Source organism: Sinocyclocheilus rhinocerous, unplaced genomic scaffold, assembly GCF_001515625.1.
Source record: "Sinocyclocheilus rhinocerous isolate Xijiao unplaced genomic scaffold, SAMN03320098_v1.1 scaffold3311, whole genome shotgun sequence".
Lineage (NCBI taxonomy): Eukaryota > Metazoa > Chordata > Actinopteri > Cypriniformes > Cyprinidae > Sinocyclocheilus > Sinocyclocheilus rhinocerous.
This window is the reverse complement of record NW_015647447.1, coordinates 179,011-199,832: the sequence shown is the minus strand read 5'-3', so window position 1 is coordinate 199,832 and position 20,822 is coordinate 179,011. Positions and strand designations below refer to the sequence as shown.

The window sequence follows — 20,822 nt, the reverse complement described above, 5'->3', positions numbered from 1 at the left end:
TTAAAAACAACATATATATATATATATATATATATATATATATAGTTCTGATTTTTCTTCTCAGAATTGCAAGTTTATACCTTCCAAATTATAAACAATATAAAACAATCATATCTGAAATTTCTGATCTTATGAACTTTCTATTCATCAAGGAATCCTGAAAAAGGACCACATTTTACACAAAACTATTAACATTGATTCATGAGCAGCAAATCAGCATATTAGAATGATTTCTGAAGGATCATGTGACCCTGAAGACTGGAGTAATGATGCTGAAAATTCAGCTTTGCATCACAGGAATAACTTACATTTTAATATATATAAATATTCACACAAAAGGCTGTTGCTATTTTTTTTTTATTATATAAATGCTGCCTTGGTCAGCATAAGAGACTGGTCTGGTCTGTTACTCACTCAAAGCTATTGTATTATTTTAAGTGTTTATTTAATGGTTTTAAAGTATTTTTTAGTGCATTTAAATTCATTCTTGCCTCATGCAATGTATTGTTACATTTTTACAATAGTTTACAATAGAAAACAGTTATTTTAAATTGTAATACTATTTCACAATATTACTGTTTGACTTTAATCAAATAAATTCCGCCTTGGCAAGTATAAAATACTTGTTCATTAAAAGGACCTACTGACCTTTTGAACAATAGTGTTTATCTTTATAGTCACTATACTCACAGTAAAGTTCTAATGACAGCTGCTATATAGTTTTACAGCATTTTACAGTGAAATCATTTGTATTATCTTCCCAAATATGGTACGGTCTACACGATCTTAATAGCCCAACCTTGTTTGTGTGGTACATCGTGTTTGCAGCGCCTCCCAGAAAACAAAGCCATAAAAACAAAGGAAGTATCAGTTTGTCATGATCAGATTACTCTTATAACGTTTACAAGATGATAACAATCGTCTCCATATCGACATGCACTCAGACAGTCTGATGACCGGGAGTATATTATGTGATGAAATAATTGTTTTCATAAACAAATTAGTCCCTTGAAATGGATACGGTCGCATTGCAAAGTGGAGAGCCCACTTTTACTGTAACTGCCTGTCTATCTCATTACATTACACAATTATATACGTATATTCATAAACATAGTATAAGGTAAAATAGACTTTATCCGTTCTGATAAGCCTATAAAGCTGATTTCTGCTTACTTTTTTTATTCTGTGGCACACCAAAGCAATTTTTGCTCTTTGAAATATTTTTTTTGCCTGAGGACAAGTTCAAAGTTTCCTCCTAAAGCTCCATTTATCACTATGTCTACTTTAGAGGTCAGAGAGCCCTTCAGAATGAAAACACCCCTCCCCAATGATGCACTATGAGGTAATGGCTGATTTGAAGGCAAAAGTTGAGCTAGCTGTCAGAGATTTCCAGTGGTATTTGTCAGATAAGAAGTCTGTATGGTCATTAGCGCATTAGAGCATGATGCAATCACACACCTGTGATGATAGACGGATACAAAGAGCCATATAACAAGCTCACTGTAGACAAGCTCTTTCAGGATCACTTGTATTTTTTTCTTAGCTAATAGTGTATATAATATGTATGGATGTCTAATCATAAATCAGCTGTCCTGTTAAGATGCTTGATGAATGCAGATCCTGACCTTTTTCATATGTGTCTGTTGAAGTGCACAGAGTCTGGTTATCATTTGCACGCCTCATTGGACTTCATCCCATTGCCATTCATTACAGGGCAATTGAAGCATTATGACTGGTCTGTGCAAATTATGGTGTGGCAAAAAAGAAAAGAAAAAAGATTTCAGATACCATTACATTAGAACATTTCATACAAAAGGGCATTTAAATGAATTAATGAATGAATGAATGAATGGATGGATGGATGGATGGATGAAATAATGAATAAATGAATAAATAAATAAATAAACGTATATGTTTAACTTTTTACACAAAAAATCATGAATAAATAAAATTTAAAAAAATAAATAAATAAAATAAAATCATATAAAAACCTTAATTATTTAGTTAAAGTCATTGCATAAAAAAGGAAAAATTTGATTTACAACATTGTTGCCTATTAAAAGATTTAAAATGTATAAAAAGTGATACAATTATATTAAAATGTATGAAAACTATAAACTAAACTAAAACTATGATAAAAAGATTTAATTTTATTATTATTATTATTATTATTATTATTATTATTATTATTTAATATATACATTTAATACATTTTTTGCTCTTATTGTAGAATATAGTGATAATATTGAGCTCATGCACAAGTAGGAAAAAATATTCAGAGGTTCAAAATGCTCAAAAATATGCAATTTGGTGCAGATGCTGATATCTATATGGGCAAAAAGTAAGATAAAATGTTTATACATTTGCATAAAATGCATATAAATATCAGTTGCCACTCTATGCTGTGTCTCCTAATAATATGTCTCGGTGAGATCATATTTAAATGGTTAGCTCTGCTGTTTCAAAACAAATAATTAAATTCAATACAGTCTTGACAAATGTTCCTCAATTATTTGATATTTACCTTTTAACATGATTTTTTTCTGAAAATTAATGCATGGATAATGAAGTAAACCTAAGCTGCTTTAGTCCAGTATGTGTTCATCTTGAAATATTCCTAACGATATAAAAGTTATTATGTTTGCGTCATAAAAATCCATAAAATAATTCACAGAAAAAAGCACGTATACCATGACCATGAAGATACAACGACGCTTTTAGAGTTAAAGGCCTTTTTGCGTAGAAATGATAAACTATCAAACAGATGGCAGAAGGCATGTAGTACAAACAGATTGTACAACAGATTTTGTCTTTTTCTTTTTAGTTTTGATCATGTTGACCATTTAGAGGCTTTAGAAATCTGTGCATGAAGCATGATACAGTATATGCTTTATTGGGTTAACATACTTTCTTCTAGCCCACTTTATAACCCAAGTATAACTGTATAACTAAGTCATCCACACAATACTGTTGTTTGCCTGAGAAACCCAACCAGCCCAACTCGTGGCATGAATTTGGAGCGACGACCATTATGTGTATTCGACGCAGCTCACAAACAATTACAAAATACTGCCCTATAAAATAAAAAATAAATCTAAATTTTTCCATCCATATTGTTTAATGTCCTGCACCAAATAACTCATTCCGTGCACAATAAAGTCGATCTAATTTTCCGAGGCCTCTAGCTGAACTAGATGTGTGTAACAGGATTCGGCCGTCTGCGGCAGGCTAATCACTTCACTGTGAAAGCCGGCGGTTGCATGGGGAGAAAGCGCCTTTGATGTCCTGTGTGTGCATCGGGGTCAATTGGCATCACACTCCCACAATTCTCTGCTAGTCCAAATGGCAAAGCTGGTGAACACACAGCAATGCAGCCCTTCACTTTTAATAAAGCTGTCAGCGATGACACAGCCGGCGTGCGTGCGCGTAACTTCTTCCTCTCTCTCTTCCTGCGATAGGGACGAGGGGGATTATGGAGATGAGGCTGTGCATTGTTATAGACTGGGGAGCATTGTCTTTTTTTCCTCACAGAGCAGTCTGCAGCTTCCCCCGGTTTCATAAATGCCTGCACTGATGAGCTGTCTCTTTGGGGTAAAAAAAAAACACCTAACAAAGCTATTTTAGCTCAGCTGTTAAGTAGATGTGGCAGGCTTTGGCAGGAAGAAACCATGGCATTTTTTCTAACTCTATTTCGTTCTGCCCTTTCAAGTTTTAATTGCCCTTGCCCTGCCAAGTGCAGCCAGATCCTTTGCCAGTGTCCCCAAAATAGCAATTACACAGCATGCACACAGCATTTTGCATATCATTTGAAATAATCTCTGAGTTTGGCTTTTTTTTTTTTTTTTGGATGTGTAGATGCTTAAAAAAAGGATGAATTACAAAAATGGCATAATCACATACAATGATGAAACAAATGATGACTTACTGGATATACTGTAAAAGATAATTGATATTATGTTTGATAATATTATGTAATATTTAATTTCTGAAGGATATTTGCTCATAGATTTATTTGTTGGCTGGCTTTCAATAATATTTTTATTAGCGTTTTTAAATTTGCAATTTTTGGCAACACTTTATTATACAGTGACCTTGTTACACATTACATGCACTTACTATAGTAATAACAACTAAACCTAAACATATTGTTAACTAATTTTACTCTGTTCTTATTTGTATTATTATTATTGCAAAACTTTACAATAAGGTTCCATTTGATAGTATTAGTTAACTGCATTAGTTAACATGAATAAACAATGAAAATTACGAAATAATTTAATCTTGGTTCATGATAATTCCAAAATTTGCTACAACATTATTAACATCAAATGTTGTATCTTTGAATATTATTTAATGGACCTGAGCTAGAATAACTAACAGTGAACATTTGTATTTTAGTAACTAACATTAACAAATACTGTAACAGCTATATTATGCATTTCTCATTTTTAGGTAATATTCATTAATGCATCAACCAACATTAACTAATGAGACCTTATTTGTAGAGTGTTGTTATTAGTCTTATTCTTATTCTTTAAATATTATTATCCATACTTACTACTACTACTACTAATAAACAAATTTATTTAAAAAATAGTGCTGTCAAACGATTAATCGCATCCGTAATAAACATTTTTGTTTACATAATATATGTGTGTATACTGTGTATATTTATTATGTATATATAAATACAAACACACGCATGTCTGTATTTAAGAAAAATATGGTATATATATATATATATATATACAATATAATCTTTTATTTTGGATGTGATTAATCACGATTAATCGTTTGACAGCACCAATAATAAACATTTTTTTTAAATAGTTTTATTTTAAATTTTTAATTATATTTTATAAATAAATATTACTTATAAATAATTACAATATATTTTCTATATTTTTAAATTGTTGAATCAAACACGCAATGTGGTGATGTCATATGTCATGCTAAGAAAATGTAACATACTAACGTTTGAAATGTTGCAGAGTGTGTACTGTTTCAGCTACTTTAATGCACAATTTAACCTAGAGTACAGTATGCAGTAAGCAAAAGTGCACACAACCATTTCGAACATGGGCATACTAATTAAAAAGAAGGTGATTATTAATTAAAACTAACAGAATCTACACAAAATATGCTTTTTACTGTATTATTGAAGCAATTTTAAAAGTACACTTTTATGTGTCTTGGATTTAATAAAAGAGTATATTAATATAAAAACAATATAATCATTATACCATATTAATAATACATTTATTACATAGTTATAAACAGTTATAAACAGTTATAACATCAATAAGTTCCCTGTTTATTGTCCCAACCAGGTGTAAAGCCAGTGGTGCTTCATAATCCATATGCCACTAATGACATTGTAAGTATTTTGACAGGCTAAACCATTATGCAAAACAAGTGATGAATGCACTCATCAGCTAAGTCTCCTCATTTTCCCAAATCCCTGAGGTCCAGTCAGTGTTGTGTGGCGTGTGATTAGAAGAGTCATACGCATGTGCAACCTCAACAGCCACACACGCTTTCAACCTCAGGTTAAAACACAGACCAGCCACTGTAACCAGGGTTCAAATGTTGGTGGTTTGTATTAGCAGCCCAGAACCTAGGGCCACTGACAAAGTGTCAGAAGCTTTGCGGTGTACTATGGGGACAGGGATGTATCTGTTTGAGACGTACAGTACTCGCACACACTAACAGACGAGCTTGCCTTTTTAAGGTCTCCTCCCCCTCCCTTTGGACTAAGAAGATTTGTGGTTCAGACAGATGGGTCTGGCAGTTCATAGCCCAAACCAACCCTCCTCAGCATTTACCAGCAACCCCAGACGCGTCTCTGAGTAATTATCAGTTGATAGATTGGGATAATATGCAAATATCTGCTCACATCCGTGATGAATGAACTTTATAGCTACATTTTGAAAATCTAATATGTATAATGATGCAACAATTCTTGCACACTGCACACAGAATTTCATAGTGTCTTTGCAACAAAATGCATATGTGTGTCATATATGATTGTTCACAGCCACTGGTTCAAAGGTAAGACACTGAGTGCTGTCTACATCTATTATTCATTTCCACCCTGCACATGTTGTTTATGATGGTTTTAATTAAAGACAAAATGTCTTTGTGGCATTCTTTCAGAATAATGAAGCTCTGAATGACCCTGATATCGAATGTGTGCCTGGCAGTTTTGGGGATTTTCACGTTCCAAGCTACAGTACTTATAAAGATGTTAAAATACATTAAAGCTATTTCATTTTAGTTATTTATTTATTTGCTTGTTTACGATTTTCAGTTACACTACAGTACTTGTTAGTAAAAAAAAAAACAGCTTATTACTGGCAATGTTAAGGTGAGGTCATGTTAGCTATATTTAAATTATTTTTTGCAGGTAAAAAGTGCATTGTCTATTGTCAATAGTGTAGCAATGTATAAAGAACTGCTCACACAGAAGTCACTGTCAAACCAAGCAGGATGGCAAAATCACGTGAATGAGTCACGTCACCATTAAACCTGTTGCGAAATCTGCATGGGGAATATGTTTCCCCTTAAACGAGCAGAATACTACTCAAATGACTGGATTTTACCTGCAAAATTTCACTTAGCCACAGTAAATGTTACGCATATTCACACTAGCAAAATGAAATCAATGATTTTCAGTGACAACACTTGAGAAGATTGAAAATTCTGAAGACTTTGCACCAAAAACGTAACCTTTGATATGAATAACTAAACAAAATCTAGTAATATAAGTAACTGCTCATTATTTGTTTAGTTTGCATTACTACAATACCTTTATAACTCCAACAACATCTATAACAACATTAAAACATCTATAAAACATTTGATTTTGAGAATAAAAGTAAGCATGAAGGTCCACATCTAAACCTAACTTTTAGTAGGGGATGAACATATTGTACAAAAACGTACAAATGAGATCCTTCAAATTCCAATGTACTTATTCACCACCATTTCACAAGAAAAATGGGGGCAAAAACAAAAGTGTTGCTTTTATAATTTTGTTCAGTGTAGTTACAAATTGCCATGAGAGTGTTATCTGTAACTTAATATTTCGTGTGAAAATATGGCAATAGAAGAGACTTTGCAAATAAAACAAAGATTATTGGACTTCAAGATACTATTTTAGTATTTAATTCAGTGTCTTACAAAATAAAAAGTTTATTTATCATATATACAATGTCAGTGACAATTTGCACATTGAAATGCTTAGGTTGAGGCTCAGGCATTCTACATTAGTGCAATACAATATAAGTGCAACATAAAACAAATAAAAAATTTGTCCTGTAATGTGTGCAGTACGTTTTTAAAGTGCATATGCTCATTGAGTATGTTTACATGGACAACGATATTCCAATTTTAACACGATTAAGACAAATACTCTGATTAAGAATCTACCATGTAAACAGAGATTTTTGATTACCTTAATCCGGCTAAAGTCATAATCGAAGTAAACAGAAATCGGATTAAAACATGTGGAGTATTCCTATTTTAGTAGCATTATCGAAGTGCAGTATAGACATGTAGACACCTTAATCACACTATTATCGCCGTGTAGGACTTTTCGCCGCATTTTTCGACAGGGTACACACACGGCAGTGCTCAACCGTTTGACGGCAAACAAAAGAGCATGGCTTCAACAACGCTGTCATCTGTTTGCATATGAAAGGAAAGGACTATTCTAAAAGCAACTCATGTAAACACCTTAATCATAATATTGTTTTATTCAGGATAAGGTAAATAATTAGATTACTGATGTCCATGTAAACGTAGTCTTTGTAAAGGAAAATAGTCATCATGAGGTATATGTGTTTGTATACATATTTTTAAGGAGTGCACTGAGCATTATAGAGTGTTTAGAGTTCTGATGGCCTAGAAGCTGTTCTTCAATCTGCTGGTTCTGGATTGAATACTCCTGTACCACCAGTTTGATAAACAGGTTGTGTGCTGGGTGACTGGGGCCAGCAATGATTTTGCGAGCCTTCCTCAGACATTGCGTGCAAAAGATGTCCTGTAAGGTGGGTAGTTTGGTGCCTATAATGATTTCAGCTGCTCTCACAACTCTTTGGAGAGCCTTGCGATCACTGATGGAGGAGCTTCCATACCAGACAACCAAGCACCCTGTCAGGATGCTTTCAATGGTGCATCTGTAGAAGTTTGTGAGGATTTTGGAGGGGAGGAAACTTCTTGAGCCTCCGTAGAAAATAGAGTCGCTGACGGGCAGATTTTACTAATGATATGACATGCTGGGACCAGGACAGGAATTGGAATTGTTGCCTTTTCTTTCTAATTAATTGTGAAATTTACTATAAATTTCTGAGTGAAACAGGGTTACTGCGCCATTTTTTATGTATTTATTTATTTTAAGTGTACTCTTCTGATTAAGTATTAAAAACAGTCTACTTAAATCAAGAATAGTAGTATAATATAAAACTACTGCTGACTAGTGATTGTAAGCATTATGAAAAATTATTTTAAAAATGTTAAATTTTTTATTAAAAAATAATAATAAATAAATAAATAAAATGCCACCAATGCATGTATTTAAAGTTTATTGCAAAATAGATATACTATTTGTAAATAAAACAAAGATTATTGTAATATGTTTTACAAGAACCAGTCCTTCTACTTCAAAATGTTTAATTCATTGTGTTTCTTTCTTTGTCTTCATTACATCATTTTCAGTACTTCATGAAAGTGGGGTATTCGCTGCTGAGATTCATGTCCATGGTAGGACCAAATTTACTAAACAAATTTAAATTGTTGTTTGGAGGCAAAATTGCAGGCACAATCCAGTCGATTCGTTAGTAGTTCATGCAACTGAAAATGTTATGTGAGGACAAAAGACTTCTCATGAATATTTTGCAAGGGGTTTGATGTTGACCAACAGAAAGCTGCTTGGTTTGCTTCCTAGATCATGCTATTGACAATAGACCTTTTTTTTTTTTTGCTGCACCGTGCACTGAATAGAAGACATCTAACAGCACAAATATGCAGTCATGAAGTCATGTGGTTTGACTAGTTTGATAGCATTGGTGTTTTAACGTCATAGGAAGATCTCAGTCGAACCTCACCATAGGGGGTTAAGCCTTTCACCCACAATCCCGACAGCAAGTGGGATTTTGCAAATTGCATTTGATAGCAGAGCACCCGGTCTTAACTTGTAATGAAGAATCAAGTTCTGCAATTAAATAATAAAATGTATGCATTCAGAATTAGCATTTGAGATGGAAATAACGTCTTTGGTTGCGAGTGAATTGCAGCTGGCAGTGGTGTCATACAGAGATGCGGTGTAGCAGACGTCTGGTCTGTTTCTCCTCTGTAGCAGCTCGTATGCAGCTCACACACTCACCATATGCTTGAGTTTCACAGTGTTACCTCAGGAGCCTCCAACATGCTCAAGGACCGGCTTAAAAACATGCTGCTATGGATTACTCTCAATATCTCTTTCAGTTTATATTGAGATGCATGTAAAGACTCGGTCATTGGCTGTAGTCATCTCAATTTAGAGCACTAAATATTTTATTTTTTAAGGAAATTCTCAGCAGATGTTTGTTATAAGGTTTATTAGCGATAAAGCAAGCATCACTATTACTCAGGCATGTTTTCTCTAAGGAGAAACTCCCTTGAGCTCATTGTAGGGAGCAGGAACAAAAAAAATATGGGAAACTAAATGTACTAAAAAAATATTGCAAGTATTTAAAAGGGGGAAATGTTTATTCAAAAGTGAGAATTGTGAGATATAAACTCAAAATTGTAAGATATAAACTTGGAATTCTGAGATGTGAACTCAGAATTTTGAGAAATAAACTTGGAATTGTGAGACGTAAACTTGGAATTGTGAGATTTTAATTTGAAAATGTGAGATTTAAACTCAGAATTGTGAGATTAAAACTTGGAAATGTTAGACTGAACTCAAAATTGTGAGATATGAATTTGGAACTATGTTATGTAAACTTGAAATTATGAGATTAAATGCAAAAAATTTGGAATTATGAAATGTACTGTAAACTATGAAATGTAAACTTGGAATTGTGAGACATAAACTTGGAATTGTGGGATTCAAACTTAAAATTGTGAGATTTAAACTCATAATTGTGAGATCTAAACTCGAAATTTTAAGACGTAAACTTGGCATTTTGAAATGTAAACTTGGATTTTTGAAATATAAATTTAGAATTGTGAGATTTAAACTTGGAAATGTGAGATTAAACTCAAAATTGTGAGACAAATTTGGAATTGTGAGATGTAAACTTGGAATTGTGAGATTTTAACTCGAAATTGTGAGATATAAACTCAGAATTGTAATGTTTAAACTTAGAAATGTAAGATTAAACTCAAAATTGTGAGAACTTTTTCTGATACAATTACGCAATTACTTTTTTTTTTTTTTAAAGGGGTCATATGATGTTGCTATAAAGAACATTATGTTGTGTATTTGGTGTAATGAAATGTGTTTATGCGGTTTAAGGTTAAAAAAACACATTATTTTCCACATACTGTACATTATTGTTTCTCCTCTATGCCCCGCCTTTCTGAAACGCGTCGATTTTTACAAAGCTCATCGTTCTGAAAAGCGAGGTGTGCTCTGATTGGCCAGCTATCCAGTGCATTGTGATTGGCCGAATACCTCAAGCATGTGACGGAAATGTTAAGCCCCTACCATACTGTGATGCCTTGTAAAGAGAAAGGAAAACTTGAAATCGCATCATGTGACCCCTTTAAATTCCATGGTGGTAATGAACGGAAATACTTCCATAGTTTATTTTTAAGGTCTGTTTACACCAAGAAGGCTAATATACTGTAGTTACAATTATAAAGTTAGCATTTATGGTGTGAACAGGCCCTTCAGTCCAGTAAGTAATCCCTCAGCAATGCTTGAAACTGCATAGCAGCATTCTATAATCACTCAGAACTCTATAGCAACGCCCTGGAAACCACAAACAGCACGATGGCAGCGACTTTTACATGGACAACCAACAATCTTGTTTCAGAGTAATTTCATAAAGTAATCCTCTCAGTTTTATTTAAAGACTAAATCACCTTTGGAAATGGGAGGTTTTTGAAAGCTTCCAAACTGCTTTTGTTTTCATTGTTAATGAAATCATGTGTAACAATGAGGTGATCAATCACTGCTATTCTTCACTGTCACACTGTCAAGCTCTTTGAATAGAAGGGAGAAAAACTCTGGCAGTGGCCAGTGACCAGTGACTCCATGAGCTTCATGTCTGGACAATAGAGACACAATGGAAGTGAAATGCACAATTAGGAACTTCAGCGCCACTTGCCAAGTTTACAAAAGTGGGGAGTACATATAATAATCAAAATATTATGGCCTGTTACTCACAGTTGAGCAAATTCAGAGTTTAAGAGTAGGTTTAGAGTTGACAAAACAAAATATATATCAAAACGGGTTTCGATCAGGTTCAGCAGGTTCACAACGCTCGCTATACCCATTATCTGCCAATTCAGGATTTGATCCAGAGTTTATTAATGACTGTGAAGCGCATGCAGTGAACTATGGAGAGCATCAGTTTGATTCGCTTCTCGTCTGAGATATAGTTAATTTAAACTAAAACTAAAACCATAAAAAAAAAACTTTTTGTTACTTAAATTAAAAATAAACTAAAGAAAACATATTAATAATAATAATAATAATAATAATAAACGTATGCTTAACTATTTTATTTCACTTTCACTTAGTTTAACTTCAAGTACTAAAATAACTAAGCCTAAAGCTGAAATAAAATGTATAAATATGTTAGACATATTTTAAATGCACTAATAAAAATGACAAAACATGACAAAATTACTTAACCCTTAAATAGAACTAAAATGAAACCAGAAAATATAAAAATAATACATAATAAATAATAAACCTGGAGAGAGTCAACATGATTTACTTCTCCGCTGAAGACTTAGAGATCATTTTTGAAAATAGCATGAATTTAAATTAATTTACAAGAAAGGAAAAAAATAACTGCTGTCACAAAAGTTTGATAAAGCAGCTGATAGAAAATATCCGACTATATTAATACAAGTTTATTGAATATATATAAACTTAATATATAATATATATATATTTTTATGTTCACAAAGAGTATAAAAGAAAACATGTAAAAGCTTAGAAATTTCAAATGATTGGTCAACATTTTCATACTTCATATTCATATTTTACGATATGTCAGTACAAGTTGCTTTCAGTTAAGACATCTCAAACATGCATTTTAGTCTGGGACTAGGTTTAAGCTTAGCCTGTGAAACCGGGCATAAGGATAATATATTGTATCAAATAGATAGGTAACACTTTATTTTTTTCACATTCTATTGACTATACGTAACTTTTCAAGTATGTGTCTGTCAACTTATTAACAGTAATCCTAACCTAACAGTCTACTAATACTCTAATGAGAGTTAGCTGACATGTAATGTAGGTGCAAAGTTACTTATAGTCAGTAGAATATCTAACTATTGAAATAAAATGTAACCAATAAATACAATTAATTATTAGCAGCAAAATTGGAGAATTTCATCTCTGAAATGCTTTTGTGAACTGCTTTAATTTGGAGTGGCTTTATTACATCAGATATGTGTCACTTTGCTCACAGCTGATTCATCGTGTCTCTTATCCAGAATAGTAAGTTACCATTGTAATAATCACTGCTAAACACAAATCCATCTTGTTAAAACCAAAAACTTTGCTCAAACTAATTTCAAACTTACCTTGATAGCCACTGAACCTGGATTGTGCAACTAAATGTCATAAAATGTATGGAAAAAAAGTGCATGAAAACAAGCTTTTTCTACCTTATCTGACACATTATAGTCACGTAGACATATATTGACTGGACAAAAATACAAAAATACTTGACTGCATAATGCAGTGATTGACCACTCAGAGAGCTGTAACAAGAATTTCCTCACAAAACGTTTTTAGTGTGTTACACGGTTCTGTGAAATGTTCTCTTAAGTCGAACCATATTATAGTTTGTATTTTGTCAGTCATGACTACCCACTGGCTTCTGAGTCACCCTCTGCATCCCACAATGCACCAGTGTGCTGCTCTCAGACTGTGCGCTGACTCTCAAATTGTTCCTCTTCCTGTACTTTTATCCAAGTCCTCGCTCTCTTTAATGCCAGGACACGATTATCAGTAGCGACAGCTCAGCTGTGTCTGCCCAAACCGAGCCACCCCTCTGAGTGCAGCGGCAAAGACCCTGCTGCTTCACTCTAGTCCTTGACAAGTCCAGTTCACTCTTTCATTTAGAAGTGGCAGCCTGTTCATTTTAAATTAGGTCGTTTAACTAGACCTGCATGAAATCTGCGCATGCAGTACTCCAAAAAAAGCTTTGTGCATTTTAACCAAACACATAACCCATCTATTTCCAGCTTGTTTTTCGTCATTTTTGTTGCTTGTTAAGACAAGCCTCGCTGATATTATTGGATATTTTCAAGTCTTGGCGGATCCATTCCAGCACCACAACAGATGCAATTAAACTTACATTGAAGGAAGGGTTTAATACTCTGAAGTGACTTTTGTCAGCTTATACAGCAGCAACCGCCTATCAATGAATCAGCGATGCATAGGTGTGCTCGGAAATCCAGTGTGAACACCTTAAATTAGACAGATTGTCTTTAATACATTTAATCAGATTTAAAGACTTTTCAGAGGTTTGGGCCTTATTTGTATTGTGCTCTGCTCATTTTCTAGACATTTAGTATCAGATCCTGGCCATGATTTTGTGATGTCACATGCAACCGAGACAATGGTGTTGTTATGGATGCCAACTCTTTCTTTGCTTGATTTTGTTGACATCTGAAGAGAAAGCCCTCGCTGTTCTTCCTCGTCTTGTCGTTTTGAACTCAGGAGGAGCTGGGTCTGATGTCAGCTGCTGAATTTCTCTGAGTGTCTGGTGAATGAGGACAAGTGCTGAGGAGCGTGGGATGTGTCGGGAGGGCACGGCACGGGGATATGTATAATCATGCAGATGAAAGAGATTGAGCTGCAGTCATCGAGCCACATTTATCTTGTGGGTGGAAGTGCTGCTTCGGCTTAAATTTGGATTTTAAGAATGCAGTGGAAAAATAGAGCTACGAAAAAAAAAAAAGTCCACGTGAGCTTAAATCACATTTGCTCTGTGAATATAGACCTGCTTTTGGAAACCTTTACATTTTTATGTTGCAAAAGCTTGTTGTTTTAAGGAATAGTTATAGTTTAATATATGTCACATAGTGCAAAATACATCAGCCAAATTATCAGACATTACTTGTCAATGAAAACATTTTAACCCTGAATGTTTTTGTAAACATTTAATGTAACGGCACACAGAATAGATGTACAACTAATGCAATATCATTGTCACAAACTTTTTCAAATTTTATTTCAGCTGTTTACATTTTATTGAGTTATTTTATGTTGATATATTATTATATTATGATAGATAGATAGATAGATAGATAGTGTTATGATATATTATGATAGATTGATAGATAGATATATAGATAGATAGATAGTGTTCTTTACAAAAGCCAATTCAATGGTCTATTAAAGACCTGTTGTAGCATAATCTTTCAAGACACAGATATTAAACGATAGATGAAATTGAATGCCTACATAATACGATTGATTTCTCAGCGCACACAAACAAAGATATATGAGGAACTTCATGAAGGTTTTAAATGAATCTTTCATTTTCAAAGGTTAAATTCACTAACAAAAATATGTGTTGCATTGGACCACAATGGCACTTTTGGTAAAAATATGTCTTTTTTTTTTTTTTGTGAGAGCTGATGTGTGCACGTGGGATGCTGCATTTGCATTAGAGGCGTAAAGACAAAGGAAACACAGACACGGCTTCATCAAAGTTCCCTAAATTTGCTTTGTAGTGGTCAGCGAACAGCAGGCACCGACTACAAATCATATTCCATATTTTACAGCTTTATTTCCCAGGACACAACACTGTATTCCTGTGAAACCCTTTCAAGTTACTGGACGTTTTAACTAGCGTACATCAAAAAAAAAGAGAAAAGATTTCACCCGGTGATACCATGGGAAATGTCAACAAATTATCTGCGAGTAAAATTGATGTGTTGCAATTTATCACTCGAGCTGAAGTGCGCAGACTATAGAATATGTAAATATTCTAATGAGCAGAAGTCAGCATATGGATAGTGCAATGACAAGTGTGGGGATGAGTTGATTGATTGTACGCTGATGATGGCACAATAAAAATGAGAGCAGGATGGGGGAGGGTGCCCGGGTGCCTACACAGACTGGCACAATGGCCCAGCAGACGCGCAAGACAACGGCCACTCCAAACTTACAATAGTGGCAAGTCTGCTAGAATTTCAACAAACCTGTCGATTCGGAGACCTGCCGTGAACTGTAATCTGTAATGCACTTTCAAATGAACATTGACAATATTTGCAGTTACAGTACGATTGGACTGTTTAACCTTGAGTATTCCAAAGCAGAAAGGCAACAAATCAGAATATGTACGTTAAATATTCTGCAACATACTAATCTTCCATACACTATTTCTTCAGTGTTTTTCTTTTTTTTTCGGTTTATAATGTATTTTTCCCCTCCTGAAGTTAGATTTCCTCATATTGCACCTCTTTCGACATTTGTATCTGCCTAAGGATGGACATAACCTCTCTTTTATCTAGTTCAGAACTGTATTTCATCCTGCTAATTAGATTTATGCCATTCTCCCCAGGATATTTTTTTCAGTTTAAGTAGGACAATGCACATCAATGTCTGTCATTCAAAAGAAACACTTTTAGATCTCATTTAGAGACATTTAAATAGGACACACGTGGATTAAATGTAAATGCATTTTAGTGTTCTCACAAATCATTATCAAATTTGAGGTTACATCATATTTAAGATCAATAACCATTATTCGCATTCAGCTGTTGGTCTTATTTATTAGGGCATGAAGTGCAAAAATGATCCTAAATATGTACTTTGAATTCCAGAATAGCTATCATTCCCTTTACCCTTTACACCTTCTTTTTTAGCACCATTGTGACATTTGTGTTGGTGTCTTAGACATTAGCTTGTTGTTTTGATTCCCAAAATGATATTGCTATTGTGAGTCATCTCACACATGCTAAACAGTCTCGCCACACAACCTTTGATCAACACAAGGTCAAATTAAAATGCAGCCCTGATTGGACTTTGAATGTAAAGGTCATCTAATTAGCTATGGCGGTACTCATTCGTAAAAGGTTCCTGCAGATAAAAAACAACCTGTGACCTACTCTGGGCATCAAATACTGGCACAATCATCTAGAAAGACTGGCTTGTTTAATAGACATCTCACATAGAATGTGCACTCAATTTAACCAAGGGCAAAGATTATACAACAGATATTATTCCATGTTCTTTTATATTTTCTATAGGGTATTTTCAAATGATTGTCCACAATGTTCTGAAACATTTAGTTCAATATTGCAACAAGCCCATGTGATCTCATTTGTTTTTGCATGCATTCAGATGTGAAGTGTCTGGATACATACTATTTCTGGATACATATACTTCTGTCTGGGATTGATTTTCAAGGGCAATTTTTCCCCCTAAATCATAAGACATAATATTTTATTTTATTTTATTTTATTTTATTTTATTTTATTTTATTTTATTTTATTTTTTTATTTAATTTAATTTAATTTAATTTAATTTATAATTGCATTTTTGACCCAAGTCCTTGTTAAATTTGGACCTGTTACAATATAACGTAATTGGCATCATCTAAAACATTTTACAGACATGCATCTTTTCTTTAAGGGTCATAGATTAGTGCATTCATGTAATTAATATAGTCATTTTATTTTACTTTGAATGAAACAGATTCAATATGTTTAATAACATTTTAAATTAAAAATCTACTTACATTATATTCATATGTGCTTTACTTATTAATGTCTATGAAAACAAATAGACTGAAACTATATTGTTATTAAGGGATGAAAATAAAAATGGATTAAAAAACTATATGATTATGTGTACATACTGTACATCTAAGAAAATCTAATGCAGTCACCCTGAACTATAGTTTACACTGTGATAAAATACAATTCATGTGATAATAATTAGAATGTAAGAAAATTTAAAAATGAAGAATGTGTGTACAGTGTATGTACAGAAATCCAGTTTGCACTTTATTTTAAGTTGTCATTGTTACAATGTAATTACATTGTAACTACTATGTTATATTAGTTAACAACATGTACTTACTATATAGTTAGAGTTTGGTTTAGGGATAGTTGTAGTAATTATGTATTACTACAGTAGGTGCATGTAACGACAGCACTGTAAAATAAAGTGCTACCGAAATCTATAAAAACGAACAAGATCTGAGCAAGACGATGTTGTAATAAAGAATATCTAATCTGCATATAAATGTTCTTTCTATATTGCTTTTACAACTCCAGTTCATTGATTTGTCCCCATTTCTCGTTCTCCCGCAGTGAACTTGCTGGACTCTCGCTCTGTAATTGGTGACCTGGGGTGGGTCGCGTACCCGAAGAATGGGGTGAGTTCCACACATCTTCCTGTCTCTCAGCACTTTGAGCCGGCTTAGGAGAACATCTCAAGGTCTCCCGATTCCCTCAACGGCAGAAAAGACAGTTTCAAGTGAAAAATAATAGAACATGGAGAGCGCAGCACAGAGAGAGAGAGGGACTATGAGAGGTCAGAGACAAAGAGAGAAGAAGGGAAAGCCCTTTTTTGTTCTAAAAGAGGCACAAAGACACACTAAACCTGCTGTTTTCATTTCTTTGTGACACTTAGAGTGGGATTCATTTCTGTTGAGCCAGCCGATTGGTAAACCCGCTGAACAATGTGTTGAATTTTAACGACAATTGGCCAACTTTATATACATATCTGTTTTTGCAATCCCTATTTCCATTGAGAATGCCTTTTTTCAATAATGAAACAATATTGTGCTGAGTTTGTTTTTGTGGCTGGTCTCTATGGAAGCCCATTTTCACCACTGAAAAAAAAAAAAAAAAACTTACTGTCTGACTTTTCTCAGAATTGTGAGATATGAACTCGCAATTGCTAGCTATTCAGAAATGCAGGAAATAAAGTCAAAACTGCAAGACGTGGAGTCAAAATTGCGAGATATATAGGGGGAAATTCTATGGGGGAAAAAAGTCTGTTTTCTTACAATTTCGAGTTTATATCTCACATTTCTAACTTTATAACACACAATTGTGAGTTATAAAGTCGCAATTCTGAGAAAAAGTCACAGTTGCAAGATATCAAATCTGACTATATTTTTCAGAATTGTGACTTTATTTCTCAGAACTGCAAGTTTAAATCTCACAATTGAGATTTTTGTTTTGTCGTAATTGCAAAACAAGTCAGAATTGCGAGGAAAATATTTGAATTGTTACATAAAAAGTCGCAAATACCTTTTTTATTTATTTATTTGTCTTTTTATTCTGTGTCGGAAACGGGCTTCCATAGGTTTAGGCCTGTCATGGACAAATAAATAAATACGCCAGTAGGTGGCGCCAAGTCCCTGTCTTAATGAGTGATTCATTGGATCATTCATACAAGCAATTCGTTCAAAAACAGATTTATTCACAATCGAAATAGCACTATGTGTTGCTCTGAGACATGCAAATGTTCTGCTCTGGGTTTGTTAGGAACTATTTTCATCAGCAAAACAGAAAAAAAAAAAAAACAGACAACATTGTGTCTAAAATGTAACTTACTCAACATTAACTTTGTGTTTGATGAACTGTTGCATAAAAATAATATGACATTTGCGATCACACCCACATGCTAATATTTAGGAAAACGGAACTGTTTCTTGTTTGATATTACTTAACTACATAAATACAAAAATGCAAACATTTACAAGGATATTTTTTGCTTTCATAACTTGAATTATCGAGGCATTTTAACTGCATCCTCAAGGCTTCTTCACGCAGTCAATGATTTTGGATTCTCAAGACATGTTTTTGTCTGTTTTTCTTTTATCAAAGTGAGTGAGAAATATACTCGATAATGTCAGCTCCCATATCAACACAACCATTATGATATTATTGCAGATGGTAACTATTGCACACCTTTAGCACTGACCCAGCTCTCACTTCTAGTTTTGGATTTTGAGATTTGGATTAGAAAAGTGTGTTTGCTTTAGGACTGTGCAAACATTGTGATTTCTCCATTCTCAATGTCAGCTTGCTCATCCCAGCTGCTGTTTAGAGGCCTTTATTATTATCTAGCGTGGCCTGCATCCAGTGTTGACAGTGTGCAGTTATAGCTTAATTCAGTTTCCTGTTGTGATGGTAAAAAAGAGCGCTTGCATTGTGCTTACTTGCACCTGCCCTCCAATGCAACAATACGAGCCGACAATAGATGCTAAAGTCTCCAGGCACGCTGGATAACACCTGTTAAAGGAGATGATTATTCCTCCTCTCAGATGGAAATACAAACATCCTTGTGTGATATCCTGAATATGATGTGGAATCTGGAGAGCGATAAATCACTGTCAGATACGGCAGAGTGCTTTTCACATCCTCCTCAATGGCTATTTAGATTAAATGATTTTTTCTCTATTATTAGATGTTCAAATTACTCAAGGGTGACATGTGCCGTCTGAGATTATGTCAGCAAGCATGGAATGTTAACTAGTATTGCTATTATGCAAGATGTGTCGAGGTTTGATCAAAGGGCTGAGTGAATCGGTTGAGCTGTTAATATGTTGATTTTTCATAGATTTTTCAAGTCATGATGTAAAGAAGTAATTCATTCATTCATTCATTCGTTCGTTCGTTCGTTCGTTCGTTTGTTCATTGATTGATTGATTGATTCATTCATTCATTCAAGTCCATTAAATCAACCTTATCCAATACATTTTCCATAGAAATGAAGATACAAAATGCATGTTAAACATGTTAGCTTTGACAGACTAAATTACCAGGCAACAATATCAGATACAAATTACATACTAATATTAATCATAATTTTAATATTATAAATAAGGTTAATCATAACATAAATAGTAGTATTTTATATTAATGTATTGCTGATTTTTTTTGTCCTATCCGCTTATTTGAAAGATATTAAAAATATAGATTGTTTCAAAGCAGCTTCACAGTGATACACATGAAAGTAGTGATTCAATGATGCAAACACAATTCAACACTGCTGTAAAAAGACAATAATAAACAGTCATTATTCACTTGAAATCAGTTCAGTAAAAGTTTTTTTTTTTTTTAGAGTACATCAAAACTATTATCTGTGATCATTTCATTTACAATAACTGCTTTGGGTGAGAGTGATCTAATGTTTAGGAGCCCAAATTTTAAAAATTGTTTTTGTTAATTTATTTTACATTTTTCTGGTTAAATCACGATCAGATTTTTTCTAGACAAGGTTGAGGTTGTAAAATGTTGTGTGGTGCGACAAAATATTCTTCCATTTTATGTTACGTTTATGTTAAACTATTTAGCAGTTTGTAGATCCATATTATTTTTAAAAATTACCTTTAACAAAAAATACTGTAAGGTGACAATATCAGATGGTAATACCTTGATATGTACCATTGTACTGAATCATTACCATTTTCTACCATAGCACAAATACAAAAATAAAGAAAGAAAGAAAGAAAGAAAGAAAGAAAGAAATGTAACATTTATTTGTCAAGAAAAGTGATGCGGTGCATGTCTACTGAAAGTATTGTGTACATCACCATGCAAACTGCAGTTAGAGAGAGAGTTCCCACGTGAAATGAAAGAGTTACATAATTCTTTTTTTTTTTTTTTAA

General features: G+C 33.6%; 1 protein-coding gene across 1 annotated transcript in view; it reads left to right on the top strand.

Moving 5' to 3' along the window:
• Nucleotides 1-20,822, top strand: part of LOC107709147 (ephrin type-A receptor 5-like) — a 129,042-nt gene that overhangs the window by 12,985 nt on the left and 95,235 nt on the right. The window contains exon 3 of the mRNA XM_016513559.1: nt 17,509-17,573. Coding sequence (XP_016369045.1) covers nt 17,509-17,573 — 65 coding nt within the window. The remainder of the gene's footprint in view (nt 1-17,508; nt 17,574-20,822) is intronic.